At 38.8% G+C, this 18831-nt stretch overlaps 1 protein-coding gene across 16 annotated transcripts in view; it reads left to right on the top strand.

The window, feature by feature from the left end:
* Positions 1-18831, top strand: part of LOC108304386 (neurexin-3) — an 827297-nt gene that overhangs the window by 791272 nt on the left and 17194 nt on the right. For all 16 annotated transcript variants that reach the window (XM_037738482.1, XM_037738485.1, XM_037738483.1 and 13 more), the window contains one exon: positions 10159-10278. In XM_037738482.1, coding sequence (XP_037594410.1) covers positions 10159-10278 — 120 coding nt within the window. The remainder of the gene's footprint in view (positions 1-10158; positions 10279-18831) is intronic.

Here is an 18831-nt window from a genome sequence, read left to right as displayed (position 1 = left end):
CTCTGTCCCCAGTGGATGATCAGCTAATGCTATCAAGCTCATAAGCCAATAAGCCTTGTAATTATTGTGCCAAAGAGGCTGCAGATATCCCTCTTCTCCCATTTTTACCTTATATTTAGTACTTTCTATTGAAGGAAGGAGATGCTGCAAACGCCATGGAGGTTGGTCTGAAAATGCCATATTACCAGAACTCTTGGTCTAAGAATACTTCTAAAATCCAATCACTGTATCTTTATATCTATACGTAAATATAAAGACTCATCCAGACTGGATATTTGTCCAGAATATGGTGGGTAGAGCCTGAGGGGTCTTTGGGTATCAAGAGCATATCTCTTAGCTTCTTGCTTAAATAGACTTATGCTATTTAAGAACGATGGTAACCTTATTCTTGGCTGTAGAGTGAATTAGACAAATTAACAAATTAGAGTTCCCAAAAGTCCTCCATGGTTCCCAGTGAAAAGCTGTATGATTGCACTTAGAGACCTATGCCACTTCCTCACCAACCCCGGGAGTCTGGTCAATTTACAACCATGGTCCCTCAGTCTGCCCTGAGTGCTGACAGCAGACTCCTGCCTCCTGTACTCTGTGGACTTCATGGACTCCAGGCAGCTATCTAGGTTAATGGGAAGCAATCTGTGGAATTAGAGAGACTGGATTCTTTATTTAATTTCACAATTCAATAGCTTGTGACCTTGGGCAGGTCACTTAACCTCTTAATCTCATCCTAGGTCATTGACGTTACCTACCTCATGCGGTTGCTGTAACATTTGAGTTACTGCATGGGACATGATTGAGTGCTACGTAGGTGTTATTTTAGTTTGAGTTCTGTTGAGAGCAAAGCCTGAGACAAAGACTTGGGTGAGATAGTTTGTCTGGGAGTATACTGTATATATTGTCCCCAAAAGCAGGAGTGGAGGAGCAGGGAGAGTAAGCAGTGCAGAAAGAAACACCAGTGTGAGTGTCCACTGTCAAGATTCCTGCTGTGAGCACCGCATAGGCGAGAGAGATGAAGACGTGGCAGTGAATGCATCCCAGGATTGCCTGCTTAAAACATAGGAGGTTGGAGTATTTATCCATTGGCTCCCTCCCCCTCCCCACTCTTTGGCAGCTACCCCTAAGGTATTCTTGATCCCACTTCCATTTCTTGGTTGCTCTTTCTTGCAGGCAGGGCAGGCACCCTAGCTTTAGAGAAGGCCCAAGGGCTGGCCATGCTTGACATGGGGAACCATCAAACTTTGAGCTCACGGTGAGTGTCCTCTGCTGCAGTGGCTGAAATCTGACATTGGCTGAGAGAAGATAATGCCAGGCAGCGTGTGATGCAGAGTCTGCTGCAAGTGCATACAAATATGATGATATTTTTCATATTCTCTTTCGTTTACGATATATACATTTAACTTTTTGTTGTTGTTAATAGGTTCTGTATGTTAGGCCTGTACCCTGGTCTTGCAAATACTTTAAACAAAGGCCAGATTATACTCTTGATAATCCTCCTAGAATTAGGTTTTCTATTTCGTATCTAGCAATAGTCTCCCATATCCTCCATGCCCTTTACCCAGTCTCACCCTGTTCTTCTTTCAAACCTGAGACAGAACAACTCAGTGATGTAAACATGGAGAAGCTGTAAGAACAAACCAGAGTGGAACGATTTTGCAGACAGACTGACTGGGGTTTGAGTCCCACAGCTGCATGACCTTGACAGGTCACAGAGCTTTGCTCTGCCTCTTGATTCGTAAAGCTGGGGTATAATATATCAGCTGCATGCCACAAAACTAAATGAGATCACATGTGCAGAGCAACTGGTACTTCTTTATACACGTTACTTTCATTCCCCTATCACTTCCCCAGAAAGCTGCATTTTCTTCTGGCCAGGAAAAATATATATTGTAAAGAAAAGTAGTGACTTTATTCATATCTGCTTCCTGGTATCTTTCAGCTTCAAATTTGTCTAATTTGCTCTATTGCCAAGATCCTCCTGCTCCCCTTCCTTCTCCCCCTCTATCCTCCGTAAATTTGCTCTTTTTATTTATTCATTTATTTCTATGTATTCACTTATTTATGTGGTAGTAAATATATATAATTGAATTATACATTTGAATTATATATGTATATATTAAATTATATATATTTCAAATATATATAATTCAATTATATATATTTACTACTATATATGAGTTACTTTCTTGAATTGGTTCAGTCTGTCCTGTTGCTAAAATACAATATTCACTTATATATGTATTCACTTATATAGTAGTAAATATATATAATTCAGTTATATATATTTGAATTACATAATTTGCATTATATCTATTCAATTATATATATTTAGTATTCTATGGACTACTTTCCTGAATTGGTTCAATTGGTTCTATTGCTAAAATACAATATTTTTTATTTTCAGCTCTCCTTCCATTTCTTCTCTACCCCTCAACCCATCTACTCCTTTGTTTATTTAATTTATTCAGTTTTATTTATTTGCTCACTAGTTTTTTTGTATTTTTTATTTTTATTTTTTGAGACAGAGTTTTGCTCTGTTGCCCAGGCTGGAGTGTGATGGTGTGGTCTCGGCTCACTGCAACCTCCGCCTCCCAGGTTCAAGCGATTCTCCTGACTCAGCCTCCTTAGTAGCTGGAATTACAGGAGACCGCCACCACGCCACTTAGTAGAGACGGAGTTTCATCATGTTGGCCATGGTGGTCTTGAACTCCTGACCTCGTGACCTGCCTGTCTTGGCCTCCTAAAGGGCTGGGATTATAGGCATGAGCCACTGCGCCCAGCCAAGTTTTTTTTCCAATACATTGAGCACCTTCTTGGTGCAAGATACCATGCTTAGTTGTTGGGAATTACCAAGGTAGCATATCCTACCTCAAAGGTTATAGAAGTGAATTTTTTTAAAGAAAACTACAACACAAGGAATAGAGTGGTCATTTGCAAAATAAAATTTCTATTGAATTACTGAAGCAGTGAACTCTAAGCTGGGAGGGTCAGGGAAGGCTGAGGAAGGATGACTGCAGATGGAAAGGTTATAAAAGTAATAAAGGGAGACAAATGTTAGCTGTATTTTGCCTTCCTTAATTCCTATTTAAAGCAAAATATTAATTAATATTAATGTACTAGACCTGTCAATTCGCAATTGGATCTATATTTTCTTCTGCATGCTAGGGCAAAAAGGTCAACTCACAAGAAAAGAGACTTATATTAGAAATTTATTAGGGGGTGTCAGGGGAGCAGGTCTTATGGCATATCCTGGTTAGAATCTCTTTAGCTCAATCACCTTCAGCTTCAAAATCTGTGGCTTTAGTGCTAAACAGTAAGATCATAAAATCAGACTCAAAAGCACTATCACATCTAAAATCATTGTAAGAAATCTAAGTTGTATTAATCATACCATTAGAAAAGTGGAGCAAGTTCCAGTATATTTTCTAAGGTTTTTTTAAAAACAAAAGTAGAATGAATATTCACAAAAGGATCTCCCTACCTATCCCTGATAAAATTGCCTTAGCTGTTGAAAAGTGATTTCATGGAGAGAGATTATCACAAGAAATCTTGAGCCTGTCCTCAGCTTACCACAGCTGAGCACTGCTGTAAATTTACGGCTTAAGGTAGAGGTTTGGCAATGCATTGGGGACAATATTCTATCTCATCATTTGAGGAGTCATTTGTTTCTTTGGAGATCTATCTGCCCCAGATTCATTCCATTTCAAAATTGAGATGCTCCATTCTCTTAGCCAGGATGAATGGTTCATTTTACACTGTGATCGCCATGTAGAGATGCTGTTGAATGGGCTGCCAGTGTTTGCTTTGTAATGTTAGGGGCACTCTGTGTTGTAGTCTTAAGGCATGTGCTAGAGTACGTAATGGAAACCAGGCAGGAAAGACAAAAAGAAGAAAGAGAGAGAGGGAAGGAAGAAAAGAAGGAAGAAAGGAAAAAAGGAAGGAAGGAAGGGAAGGAGGGAGGCGAGTGGGCAAATAGCAACACTCAACAATCCTGCATCATCAATAGGTGGTGGTAGCCTGGGTACAGTGAACACTATTCTATGAGAAATCAGGCAGGCAGTGAACTTTGATCACCTGTCTCGGCAGCAGGAAGCTGGCAGGAGCTGGTTATCAAGTGTGACTCATCGGAAAGACACAATACCAGAAGTAACCTTCTCTGGCTAGTAGGATCATTCATGTCTTACTTTTTTTCTGGAATCGTTCCCTTTTCAGTGAGACTGTTTTCATCTATCCAGTTTGTCAGATCCATACCTAGGAACCAGCACTGATTTATCTCTTTACTTCTACTACCAATTCGTCTCCTAAACCAATCTCCAAGTCCTGTTGATTCCGCCTCTAAAATACATCCCAAATTTTACAACTTTTCATTTCTACTGTCTCCTAGTTTTAGCCTAAATCATGGTCAGCTCTTGTCTTTTAACAGCTTCCTAATAGATCTCCTTTATTTCCATTATTTACTTTTGGTAGAATATACCTATAGCAACCAGAGTGATTTTCAAAACGTAATTGAGATTGTATAACCTCCTTGCTTAAAACCTTCCAAGAGCTTCCAGGACATTTTCAACAGCTTTCAGGTTCTGTGCCATGTCATCAGGATGTCACGTGATCTGGCCTCTGCCTACCTCACCAGCTTTGCACGGTTGTCTCCTTCTTAAATGCGTCTTCTCGGAGAAGCCTTCTCTGACCATCACAGTTAGTAGCTTTCCACCCAATCAGGTGCTCAGGACAAGAATAGAGAAGTTACCTCAAAGAGGCCTTCCTGAAACATTCGATAAAGTAGCCAGTCCTCAATCCTCGTTCCCCACCTCAACTACTTCTCATCATATTACCCCGTCTTGTTTTAGATAGGGTTGACAGAATTCAACCCTATGTAAAATTATCTCATGTTCCCTAATTTGTGTATTGTCTTGCAGATTTTCTCACCCCAAAGTAGACTGTAAACTGTGTAAGGCAGGACCCGTTCTGTCTTGTTTATCTTTTTATCCTTCACAATGAGGATCAGAAAGAGCATCAGAATTCTGATGCTCGATTAACATTTGTGAAAGATGTGAATAGATAGTGTCTGCAAAACCCTGGCAGAGGTGAGTAACGGTACTCTATTAATATCCTGGGAGACTGAAGTAGAAGATGAGCCGCAGAGAAAGGGGTGAGTAGTCCATAGTTGAACTTTTACATGTGGCAGTCTCAATGCTATGTTTGCCTATTCAAGCCTGATAAATGTTGGTGGTATTTTAGTAGGTTTTAACTAGAAGCAGGGGCTCCTGGAGGGTGCTCAGTCTGAATAGCTGAGTCGCTTGTCCTTCTCACACCTCGCTGGGAGACTTCTCAGTAGAAGACTTCGAGAAAGCTCCCTACTCCTTCTACACCTGTTGTAGGAGGTATGACAGCTATTCCTGAAGCTTATGAACTCCAGTAAGAATGAAATGATCTATTTGAGGTGTTCTGCCAAACTGGCTCTAAAAATAATTATGATTTAAAATGTCCTTTTTTCCCAGTGAAAATAAATGCTTTAAAACTAAGTTTGTAAAAACAAAACAGAACACCTCCTCCATCTCTGTTGGGTTATACACTCAAAAAAAACAACGAGAACCTGAAATTTTGTGGACAGAACATAAAATACCTTTTTCCTACTTCTCTGTCCTTTTCTTCTTCCTTCGGTCCTTTTCTTTTTCCTTATCATCCCTGCTTTTACTTGCCTAATCTGTTTTGTCTGGGGAGGATGTAAAATACAATGTGTGGTGCTATGGGCTTAGTGCAATGCTTGTCACAGCTCAGCTAGCCTAGCCAAAGGTGCTGGTGGAAGCAAAGGTAAGTTTTCTTTCTTTACACATCTTCGGTGTCCTTCAAATCTAACACAGTTTGTCCTTTTGAGCATTTATTAACCATATCATTAGATGTATGCATCTTTCACTGCCTTTCTAAGAGGGTAAATTTCATATATTTTATGCATTATAGAAATTTTGATTCATGTAAAACATAGTTTGAAGGGAGATCAAGTTGCTGTCTCATTTCCCTCCTTGAAAAATAGAAAGATGTTCCGGTAAAGCAAAGCGATTATGAGACAGACGTCACCCCCTCCCTCCCCCACCTCCACCCAAGCAAAAAAGTTTCCAATGGTTCCTCATACACTTTTGGAAACAGAGCTTTGTGGCATATGGAAGGAACTTCTACTCCCTGCGTATGAGCAAAACCATCTGCTTTAGTTGGTTTGGTTAGGTCCTAGAAATACACTGACAAACAAATGTATATCAGGGGTAACTTGTAGGCTTACTGCTTATATTGCTCCTGGGGGGAATAACAAATTCATGTAATATGAACAGTCTAGTTTTTAAGACAACTGAAATAAGTTAAAAATAATTAAAATCCAAAGTTCACCTTGTGAAGGTGTGTGCCTTTAGTAATGTTCAAATATAGATTTTTAACATATGCTCCAATTTCCTGTCTGCCAAAAGGGGAAAAATCTGGTAATATCTGAGTATCATCTTCCTCCAAGCAATCAGCAATGTGTTATCTCCTAATGTTTCAGTTTGATGTCATTATTGGTTCTGGCTTCTTAAAGAAATAAGGCTTCCATAGGATTACTTTAGAATAGGTCAAGAAAAACAATCTAGTTAGCGTATTCCATCCATGATATCTTGTTCTGTGTCTCTCAATCAACAGAGAATTAGGCCATCTTCTGTGAAACAAAGTCTTACCTCAAAGAAATGGTGCTAAATGAGTTTTCCGTGAGGATAGCTTGTATGAGCATTTGGGTGGTATTACCCAAGGGATTCATTAAAGCTCTCTGCTCTACATTAATAAACAATTCAATACTCTATTTTTATGAAGTTCTGCATCCCAGAAATCTTTTGCTTCTTTATTCCAGGCCTGGGTATCATAACTTGGGAAATTCAACAAAGGAGTGTTAGGTAATTTATTAGTATTCTCTACTTAAATCAGTCAGTGACAGTTTAAGCAGCCTCAAGAGAATCAAAGCATTTTTTTTTTGTGATCAATATTTATTACTTAAACTAGGAAAGAGGGAAAAAGACATGTAATACATTCATCTAATAGGTACCCAGTTGCAGATCATAATTTTCCTAGTTATGAAAAATGCAGGAAAGCTGATGGGTTTGAGATTTCTAAGTTCCCACTACTTTCATTTCAAATTTCAATCTTTTCTTCTTTTTGTCTGAACCATCCTTTACTTACGTGAAGAACTCTTTACATTCATTGTTTCACTGATGCTACTTCACTGGGTTTTTTTGCTTAAATGGCTAGAAAATGTCATCCCTAGACTAGATCATCCCGGTTTGAACACAGAACAGTTTGTATGTTTTCACCTTCAGCTTGTGTCTGCCTCTTGCTTTACTTATCAATACACTTTTATGCCTGGGCTACTGATGAGGTTTGCTCTTTGCCTAGATTTCCTGCTGAGTTTAAACATCACTTTTCCTCTAGTAGAATGTGTTGATCTTTTGACTTGATTAAGGATAAATGCCATTGACTCTCTGCTTCTAGAGGCCAAGAGTTTTACAAAATCCCACTGGGACTGACTTATTTATTATTTGAAAATGAATATCAAATATTATTCCATGTCATTTTAGTGAGAGAGGCGTGAATTTTTTTTTCTACTCTGAGAATAATAAGTATCGTTAGTGTTGGAGGTACCAAATGTAACTAAATAGTAGGGCATAAGAAGTTTCAGGTTTTTTAAAATACATTTTTATTCATGGACCATCACACTCCAGAGTTTCACAGTTAAGTATTTCTGTTTGAATCTGACCAAATGTGACTATCTCAAGGATATCATAAGGTGTGACACACCTCCAAACGTTAGCATCACTGGACTGAGAGAAAGCTCATTTTACATCTCTATAAGCACTGTGACACGGATGAAGCAGTGTTCCCAAACTACTATGTTTGTGTTAGTCATTTTCCCCTTATCTCATCCCCAATCATAAAAATTAAGTGGTGCACAAAAATTGCCTACAGAACAGATGCCACCTTACAGAAGATGTTTTAAATAGCCCGTACTTATAGCAGTTCTGCCTTCATAGCTAATATTCTCCACATCTTTCTTTACTTCTTTCTTTCTTATTGAAGCATTTGCATGTAGAATAAAGAGGATAAAAACATAAAAAAACAGATTTGTTTTTTCTGAGAACATCTGTTCGTGCTGTAAAGTATCCACATGACGTGGTCACACTTTCTTTCAGTGCCCTCACTGAACAGGTAACTGTTGTGTCAATCTTAGGCCTGAACTCAATAAGATAATGAAGAGTGGCATCTAATGAGTTGAAAATGTAGGGAAGTTCTATTATAATACATACATTTTATGTAATATTGAGACAAACATACAAAGTAAGAGAAGCTGAGATTGAAAATAAGATGGTTAATTGTATAATTTTTTTATTCCTAAGGTTCATTGTTCTCATAGCATCACTACCTAATTTTCAGTGCATTTGGGCCTTTAGGTTTCCTTACTAAATGTTCAAGATTCTTGTCAATTTGGGTTGCACTTGGGCATTGGGTACATTCTTAAAATTATTAAATATAAGTTATTTGCTGTGCACATTGTAAATTAAAGAAACATTTTCCCTTTGAAAGTCTGTTTATTATTCAAGAGGAGAATTCCTCTAAACTCAAACTACTGCCATAACTCATACAACCAGCAGGAAGTAGAAATACTAATTACTCAAAATTAAAAGGTGTAGTTTGAAATTACCTGGAGACTTACATTCCCCCATCTAAAATATCTTCAGTCTTAGATGTAGAGGGGAGGAGAGTGGCTAGTGAAAGTTCTGTGATAAAGCTTTCAAAATTATTTAGATAAAAATATATTGACCCTAATTGATGGTTACCATAGAAACAAACCTATGTAGACATTGATTATTCAAGGACTCATTAAAGCGCCTATGCACTTGGCCCCGTGCTCAGCATATGTTGGAGCCAAGTATATGGTTTTCCAAACTATTTCACATGCATAATATCCATAGGGATATATTAGCCACTTGTATGTTGTATCATTTTTTTTCCTAGTCTTTTTCAGAAATGAAGCTTTTCACATATAGATTGACTAATCCAAAAATATTTAATCAGCATCTTTCTTCATGAGCTCAGCTATCCTCCTGGAAAGAGCAAACTTGGCCCATCTTCTTCTATGCAATCTTCTTTGTCTTTTAAATTTGCATTTCAGATCAATAATGATATATGTCCTAAGATAATGTGACATTTTCTCCCTTTGTTTACTGTGTTGTTTTAATGCGTCCGTGTATCTCTATCTTGTCATCGTTTGCCCCTAGTACAATTCCTGTTACCCCTGATTCTTTATAGAGTTCACTTTAGCTTGAGAATCTGGTGGATGGATCTCTTGAGACAACTTGGTTTAGTCGTCTAGTTAGTGGCACTTTCTATTAGTCATGTTTTTGTCCTAAAAAGTTTTAAGTTTGGAACTTTCCATCATTTCCATTTTTGGGTCTTTGGATCCTTTTGGAGGATGATGAACAATGGGAAATTGATGAACGATGGGAAAATGATGAACAATGGGCAAAGTCTGGGAGCCCTCACATTCCCTTCAGGAGCATTATTTATGATGGGGTTTAAAACATGACATTATTATTGTTGTAATGCTTACTACTGTGATTTCTATGGTTGTGACTTCTCGTAGGACCCTGTGTTAATGGAAATGTCAAGTTAAGATAGGATGTGTTGCACAGTTCTTTTCTCATCCTATTGGTGGATACTCGCTAAAAGCCAGACTGGTGTATAATGCCTAAATGGCCAAATTATTCTAAAGAAAAAAAAATCATGGTAAATTTCCTATGTCTTCAAGAAAGTCATCTGAATTCGAAGACTTTGAGAGATGAATGACCGCTAACTGCAGCTTCCTGTAAATGATTGCTTACTGCCATTGGCATTTGAAATCTTTATATGTAAGATAAAGGAAGGCATTTCTTTCTTTCATTACTGTGTCATTATCCTTTATGTTTGAATTGAGACTTTTGCATTTGGGGACTCCTATAGAGAATCCTGTTGGCTCAGTAAAATTAGACTAGACTTTGGGTAGAAGATAATTCCTTGAATGCTGCTGGGTCATGTGCACCAGTGTGGTTTTGACAGCCCTGATGGATGAGCACTACTTTGAGAATTGATTCTAACTTTGGCACTTACTACCACCCTTAGGCAAAGGACCAGAGACCCTCTATGCAGGGCAGAAGCTCAATGACAACGAGTGGCACACCGTTCGGGTGGTGCGGAGAGGAAAAAGCCTTAAGTTAACCGTGGATGACGATGTGGCTGAGGGTGAGTATAACTCTAGTGAAATTCGCCTCTCTTTTCTCTCATAGTCCTCTGTCACTCACTGAGCAAACTATGTTTTGCAGAACTGTTTATTTTGCATAGTATAAGTCACAAATCATGTTTTCTGTTGACAAACTCAAGCAAGGCTAAGGTCTTCCTCTGTATTTTACAATCCCTTTTCATCAATGTGTCTTATGGAAATTACCTACTAACTATAGCTACATATTTATGGGTCTCTCTTCTTGGGCGTAGAGTATGTGTCTGGAGAAGAGATGTAGGGCTCTACAGATCCTTTTATTATTCAATCATTCAAAAATCAGTTGTCAATCATCCTCCCATATGCCAGTTCCTTCCATCAGTGAGTGAATCACTCTCTAGTAAAAGAGATGGACAAACCAGAAATTTGGAACATTACAGGTAAAAGTAAGTGCTAAAACAGAGCACGATACTTAGAAGGCACTGAATAAGGTTTGGTTTAATTAATTACTTATTTAATCATGATTAATTGAGTATTCTGTACCACCCACTATTTTAGAAGGCACTGAGACTACAATGGTGAACAAACAAGCACATTTTTGGCCTGGTGGGATTTACATTTAGGAGGGTGAAGAATAAATTAATGAATCCATTCATTTGGAAAGAAATATTCAGGGCTCCACACAATCAATAAGTATTTCCTAAGAGTCTGTTCTGTGTCAGCGGCATGCCAGAATTGTGGAAGATAAAACAGAAACGGATGAGATTGCCTGTTTCCTCAAATAATGAACCAATCAAACAGATTAGATAGGACTCTGGTATTTGGAAATAGGATAAAAATATAGAATGAGATTCTAATTTTGATGGGTGAGATTACACTTTGTTGATCAGAAGAGAGAATTATCCATTTGGGCTGGAGAAATCAGGAGTGGTTTGTAAAGGTACATCTTCAGCCTGAATTTGATGGTGGATGTAATTGATGAAGGCTGAGGTACAAGAGAGAGGGTGTCATCAAGTATCATTTTATATGCTGTCGCTTATAAGTCTGCCCTTTCTGATGTTCTAGAGCAGAATACATCTATGAAGCAGAATTCTTCTCCATATGGGAAAAGAAGACTTGAGGCAGCGGGGGGTATTACATGTAACACTGTTGGCATCAGATCTGGGCCCTGATGTTAACTTGTAGGATGTTAGGAAAGTTAACATTCCTGGGGCTTGTCAAATGCAGTCCGTGGTCTAAGTTATCTCTGCCATTTCTTCTGTGAATAAGACAGTCAGGAGCCCTGGGGTCTAACACAACCACTGCCCCTAAAATGCTTTATGCCTTTGGGATGGATATACTAAACCTCTTTTTCTTAATTTCTTCATTTTAATAATTGAGATTCTATTATTTCTATGGCCTTTTCCAGCATGAATGTTGTGGAATTTGGGGTCTTATAATTTAATTTTATATTTGTGAGCCTGAATTTGTATACTTATGGAATCAGGAAATACAGTAAGATATATATGTGCATATGCAGGGGTGTGTGTGTGTGTGTGTGTGTGTGTGTGTGTGTGTAGGGAAGGACAGCCTGTGGATTAAAGAAGAGCATCTAGGCACATATTTAGTGCCCAGTAGGCATTAGAAACTGTTAGTTGTGTTAAGCATATCAGCTCCTTTAATCTTCTATCATTCACTATACCCTTTAAAAGTAAGTGTTCTTAATGTCATTTTACAGAAAGAGAGCGTGAAACTCTGAGGTAGTTGTGTAAGCTACAGACCCATGCCAGTGTAATTCCACAAGATCATTCTGCTTGGTGTACTTCAAAATCCATCACAAGAAAATAATTTATCTTACAGTATGGAAAAAATCTAATGGACTGGATTGGAGTGAAGTAGGGAATGCATTAGCTTATTAACGTCCCTAAGAAACTTACAGGAGGTAGACGATAACACCCAACCTCTCCCTCACAAAAACAAAGACAAGCAGAACCACCACAACACTTATCCAAAACACTTGGATTACACACAGACATAACTTAGACGCGGTGGCTCACGCCTGTAATCCAAGCACTTTGGAGGCCAAGGCGGGTGGATCACCTGAGGTCGGGAGTTCAAGACCAGCCTGACCAATATGGCGAAACCCCGTCTTTAAAAAAAAAAAAAAAAAAAAAAGAAAAAAGAAATTAAAAAAAAAAAAAGAAAAGAAATGGGAAGTGAAGTTACTGGTCTACATGCCCGAAGAGTAAATTCGCGTTCTGAAATGAACATTTTTTTTTTTTTGAAATGAACATTTTAAAAGAGATGTACAAATGCTTGCACTATGTAGAGCCCACAGCCAATGCGAATTCACTATTCAAGAACTGTATGAACTGTTGGTGCATCCGGAGGCTGCAAAGGCCCTGGTGATAAGTCACGCATCTCTTGCTTACTCCTCCGAGCTTGTCTCTGAAGGGTGGTGGGATCCACAGCATCTTCTGAAAAGCAGCCACTAGATGGCGACATCACCCCGACTCTCCTCAGTGAGTTCCTTTCATTTTCCCTGGAAAATAAATACTCCAAAAGTTTAGTCATAAAGAATTACAGGGTTGAGGGTACTATAATGTGTATTCCCTCTCTCAGTCATTATTCCTCTATGAAAATTTTGGAATAAAGGTATTTGTAAATTGCACTTTCTTTTACCGCTGATAATTAAAAAGCAAGACTAAGTCACGAAATGCCTGTACCCAGTAATTTGAGTTTTTGAAATTACTGAAGCTCTTTCATTTTCAGACGTGCCCCCAACTCCCCCGAACTTCACTACTGATGGAAGAAAGCAGCCAGAAGTATAAAGAAATTTGGGAGAGGATAAGAGCTGTTTTGCTTATGAGCTACAGTCCTGGATTGCTTTTTACAGTGATAAGGGGTTGGGAAATTTTAATTGTAGTTCATAGAAATCATAAAATTAGGCAATGAAACTAAAATACCCACAGTCCTCAAGTTATTAAGTAGTGTCTCTTATTTAGTAATCCCTTTGATGTTCTTAAAAGTCCCCCAGTGTGTCCAATTTTCAGCTAGTTTATAGAAATGATGCAGAGAATAGGTCCGACTCACAAGAAATCAAAAGCAACGTTAGAAATATTCCACAATGTTGTTTATCATTTATTGTAATGTGACTGTATTATTTATTTGAAAAACATTAATTTCGGTTGACAATCAATAAGAATTGATTGAGCTATGTTTCTATTATTAAAAATATATTACTATACCAAGTATAACTTGAGTTATACTCTTCAGAACTGGGGCCTAATGCTACATGAACTGCTTCCTCTACCTAGAACTTCTTGCTAGTACATAAATTCAACCTTGCTAGTACAAAAATGTGACTATCCTGGTTCATGCTGACTTTTCTTGTCCTTATCTACATAGTATATATAGCACCAAGCTATAAAAAGTCATTTTGCAAAATTAAAATTTATTTCTCATAGTAATTTAAAAAACTTGATAAAATAGGATTGGGGAATGTTAGGTCAAACAAAATGAAATGGAGTTCTCTATTGCAAGGCTTATTAGGAGACTTTAATAAGCTAATGTACATTGTAAATCATCGATAAGTATTTGCTATTTTGTTTTCGTTCTAGAAACGTTTTAATAAAGCATTTTATACCACACACACACTTTTAAAAAAATGCTGATATTATGGAGAAATGGATGTGGGACCGGTAGAGCTAGGGAATTATGGGTAAAACATGAAGATTCTTTACTGGTCCTCTATAAGTCTTCATTTTCTTAGCTTCTCTCCCCAAGTCTAAGAGTCATGAAAGGTCCGTTTACTTCCTTTCAGCTTTTCCCATTATTATTCTTTTTGCTGAGCTCTTAGTTTTGGCCAGGAACCTTATATGTAGAAATGATGAGGACCCAAGCCTTGACCCCAAAGCAAATGTCTCAAATACAAGGCCCTCCCCCCAAAATGAGGAATGTTGGCTATGCTCAGACTCCTCTGGTAGCCACTGTGGGACATATAGAAGACACAAGAGGTGACCTCTACTTAAAACAGAGCTCACATTCTCGCGGATCACAAGGTCAGGAGATCGAGACCATCCTGGCTAACACGGTGAAACCCCGTCTCTACTAAAAGAAATACAAAAATTAGCCGGGTGTGGTGGTGCGTGCCTGTAGTCTCAGCTACTTGGGAGTCTGAGGCAAGAGAATCACTTGAACCTGGGAGGAGGAGGTTGCAGTGAGCTGAGATCACACTACTGCACTCCAGCCTGAGTGACAAAGCGAGACTCTGTCTCAGGAAAAAAAAAAAAAGCCCACATTCTCACACACAAAGAAGAGAAAAACCATAAGTGAAATGTGCACAACATGATTCAGTCATTTCAGAGGAAAGGAGGGGAATGAATGCATCGTAATTAGTAATGGCGCACAGCTGAAGCCATGGGGACTCTATTAAGTACTTTACATGTGTTGTTACAGTTAACCCTGCTAACATCATACCTGTTTTACAGATGGGAATCTGAGGCATAGAAAAATCCAATAACTCCTTCAAGGTAACCCAGTGAAGAAATCTTGGAGGCAGAATGCAAAGTCAGGCAGTACAGCCCTGGACTCTCCCTGCTCATCCACTAGATACTATTGCTGCATAGGAATAGGAAGTTACAGCTTGAACCTGGCCAGAATTTTCCATGAGTACATGTCCTTCATCACTCTGAGAGCTGGTGTGTAGACTGCTTGTTGGCCATCAGTGAAATATAGAAGTGAATGTGTGAGGAGGAGGCAAGGCAACAGAGCTGCTTTAGGGAAAGTGCTGAATGTATTACCCACGAATTAGATGGAATGACATTCTGATACTGGGCCATAGGGAAGAAGTGCAAACTCCTTTCAACAGCTTCTGCATGGAAATTTTACCGGTTAAATTCTACCTACTGCTTTTCTTGGGCAATGATGTGAGGAATAAGTCAAACCTTTTTTCCAAAGACAGTTTATTGTACTAGTAAAGATATGGGCCTTGGAATTAGCACACCTGAGTTCAATGTAGGGGCCTACCATTTATCACCTGTATGAATCTTGATCAAACTGCTTAACCTCTGCAAGCTAAATGTCCTAAAGCAAGAGAAAGATACCGAGCTACAATTTTATTGTGATAACGACATTTCATAATGATTATGCAGTATTTAAGACAGTGCCTGCCTTATATGGAATTTTCAGTAGTCTTGGTTTTGCCTTGTTATCTTTCTCCCCAGTTGCTTCTCTTTCCTCTGAAGTTTGAAAGAAACTTCTGTGAGGTATGAATATATTTGCCTCTTACATGGAAAAGAGGTTCCGTTTGCAGACAGCGCTCAGAGGAGATGAGTGAAATGTTTCCGTCCCTACTATTGAACAAATGACACACAGATCAAAAACAATTATTTGGTTAGTTTGGCACAAGTTTCAAACTTTCACCAATCTTTCATGCTTTCCCCAGGTGCAATAATATTCTTTTTTTTTTTTTTTTTTTTTTAGGTCTCCATCCACAAAGGAGTAAGTTTTTTAGCTCACAGGGAAGCCAGTTCCTTTTCTTTTCTTTTTTGTTTGTTGAGATGGAGTCTCACTCTGCTGCCCAGGCTGGAGTGCAGTGGCGTGATCTCCGCTCACTGCAACCTCCGTCTCCCGAGTTCAAGCATTTCTCCTGCCTCAGCCTCCTGGGTAGCTGGGACTACAGGCACGTGCCACCATGCCTGGCTAATATTTTGTATTTTTAGTAGAGATGGGGTTTCACCATGTTAGTATGATCTTGATCCCCTGACCTCGTGATCCCCCTGCCTCAGCTCCCCAAGCCAATTCCTTTTCTGATTGGATCCCACATGGCCTTCTTCCCTTCCCATCACCAACTTTTAGTTGAGGCTTCTATGTGAGTCAACTTGAATTCTCAGTTTGTGTTCCTGGGCTAAGCTCTTAAATTCCATCATTAACTTCGCTTCTTGTACTTATCCATATCCATGCTCAGTCTCTCTGCTATCTCAATCAATACTTTATTTTTTTTGCTGTAGAAAATTGAGTTTCTAATGAGCAGAATTTCCTAACCCCTCAATCCTGGAGGTCACTTCATCCAGAACTTCTCTGAAAGCTCCCACTTGACTTTAAAATTGTCTCTTCAGATTTCTTTTGGAACCCCAATCTTCACCAGAGATTCCCCATTCTCACCTCTTAGCTCTCATCTTAGATTGTTTTCTTTGTAAAATAAGAATTAGCATGACTAGCAGCAGCCTCACAGTTCAGTTTCTCTGTTTCCATGGAGATTGACTATGACTCCCCCTCCCCATCATTTTCCAGCCCAGCTCCCCTTCCTGGTAGGAGTATCTTTATCAAATTTGACATTGGATGCTTCTTTTGGTCACTTCATTATTTTAGAGCATGCAAATTTGGGGGGCTGAATTTTTATGTTGCTTTTTATTTTGACAACCAGTATGATTTTTAACACGAAGTAATTTTTTTTCCTAGTTATTTGTTAGCAGATTTATGTTGCATTTTGATTTTTATATTTAAGTTAACCAACATATTTTTTCTTATATTAAGAGAGTGATTTGTCACTAGTTGTCAAAACATCACACAGAAGCTCATAACATGTAAGTCTGATTTTTGTGCTTATAGGCAATATGAGAAATTTTTATAAATTTAGAGACAGCATCTCACTCTGTTACCTAGGATGGAGTACAGCCTTAAACTCCTGGGCTCCAGTGTTCTGCCCACCTTAGCCTCCTGAGTAGCTAGGTAGCTAGCACTATAGGTATACATCTTCATGTTTGGCTAATATTTTAAAAATTTTTGTAGAGCCTGGGTCTTGCTATGTTACCCTGGCTGGTCTTAAACACATAGCCTCAAACAATCTTTCTGTCTCGACCCAAAAATGCTGGGATTACAGGCATGAGGCACTGTCCCCAGCCCATTCTTTCAATTAGGTCTGAGTTTGTTCCCAAAGAGATAAAATCAATATTGAGCACTTAAGGGTACGATCTGGTTTAGTCTCCTAGATATTGAAGTTTAAGAGACCGAAGAAAATGCAATCCTCCCTTTTTTTGTCACTGGGATTCTGAGCCAATAGAGAAAACATTGCAATGCAGATGGAAGGCAAATATCTTTTTTATTAGCAATAAAACATATTTAATATTGCTTTTACCTACTGAACTTCAGAATTAGAATTGTCCACTTGAATAGTAGTTCAGAACTGGGGCAGGCATCCTTCGTGGAAGTAAGGCTTGCTCCTGTAACACCCATTCTGTGAATACATGCAGTAGATGGACATTTCTGAAGGTGGCTTGATCCAGCAAAGAGGAACAGGTGTCAGGGGCTGAGCTAAGCACACACAGCCTCTCTTTGTAGATTATCTTAATATTGCTGATTATGTCACTTCTTCAGGAAAGTTGCTAAAGAGGAAATAAAGAGATGCTATCAGTGTCTCGCTAGTAGAGTGTCTTCCATGTAGAAGGAAACAATGAGAAAGGAAAGGAAGAATTCCCCCTCCCTTCCTTCTAACGCTTGGCAGTAGAACATGGTTTGTTCTGTTTAACATGATTTTTTTTATATCAGTGTTGAGGAAGCCAATTTCTACTCTGGCTACATTAATGATGTTTTTCTTTATTTTGCTGTGAAAATTTCCAGTCTGTTTTAATTATTTCAAGCCCTCCTTATCCCCTCTGCCCTGGTCACTCACCACTTCTAGGGAAAATCGGTAATGAAATTTGTAAATAGTTTGTTTGTATCAGCTAAAGATATTTCCATTGTAAATGTCAGAAATCCAACTCAGCTGCTTAAAGCATGAAAGGGAGTCTATTGCCACACAGTTTGAAAAAGCCCAGAGGCGCCTGGCTGGATACAGAGCCTCAAAAGACAGAACAAATGTTATTTGTGCTGAATCTCTTCATGTTGTAATTGTCTCTGGGTTGCCAGTCCTCTGATCCCTCTGATTACCTTACAGCCTCCAGGAACTCCAAGCTTTCTTCTTACCCCTCCAGCAGTCCTTGCTTGCAAAGAATGCCTCTTTCCTAAGTGTACCAGCAAGGGCCCTGGAGCTGAGTGTGGCTGGGCTGGCTTGGGCTGTTGCAAGTTCTAAAAGTGGTCCCTAAATCAGCCACAAGAGAATCACTTTGGAACTTGTTAGAAATGCATATTCTCAGGCCTCATCCCAGACTTTTGAATTCCAAACTGTGAGGGCCTAACCCTTCCAGGTGGTTCTGATAAACACTGACATTTAATAACCACTTTTTTAGTTTGTAGTCCAAAGTCTGTGACAGTTAGGGGGATAAAATACATTGAGTGGTCCAGACTAAGCAGCTTGATTAGAGCCAACTTTATCCAGTCCAGGTGGTTGCAAGGTCAAGAGAGGTGGGTAGCTTCCTAAAAAAAAAATTACATGTTATTATAAAATAAAGTAACAGTCCCTAGACAGGTAAAGTCAACTGATCCTCTGTAATAGAGCCCTTCCCACAAGTACTAGGTGGTGAATTATTGTGAGAAGAAATATTTGGTAGTGAACGCCCAGGATATGTTTGTTGTGTCTTTACAAGGGCAAGAGCAACAAAGATGTTTCTTCTTATACTGTGTATTACTGTCCAGTTATTCTCCTGAGTGGAGAATACCAA

This window comes from Cebus imitator, unplaced genomic scaffold (genome assembly GCF_001604975.1).
Source record: "Cebus imitator isolate Cc_AM_T3 unplaced genomic scaffold, Cebus_imitator-1.0 Scaffold54, whole genome shotgun sequence".
In the NCBI taxonomy this organism is placed as follows: Eukaryota; Metazoa; Chordata; class Mammalia; order Primates; family Cebidae; genus Cebus; species Cebus imitator.
This window is presented reverse-complemented; position numbering and strand designations above follow the sequence as displayed.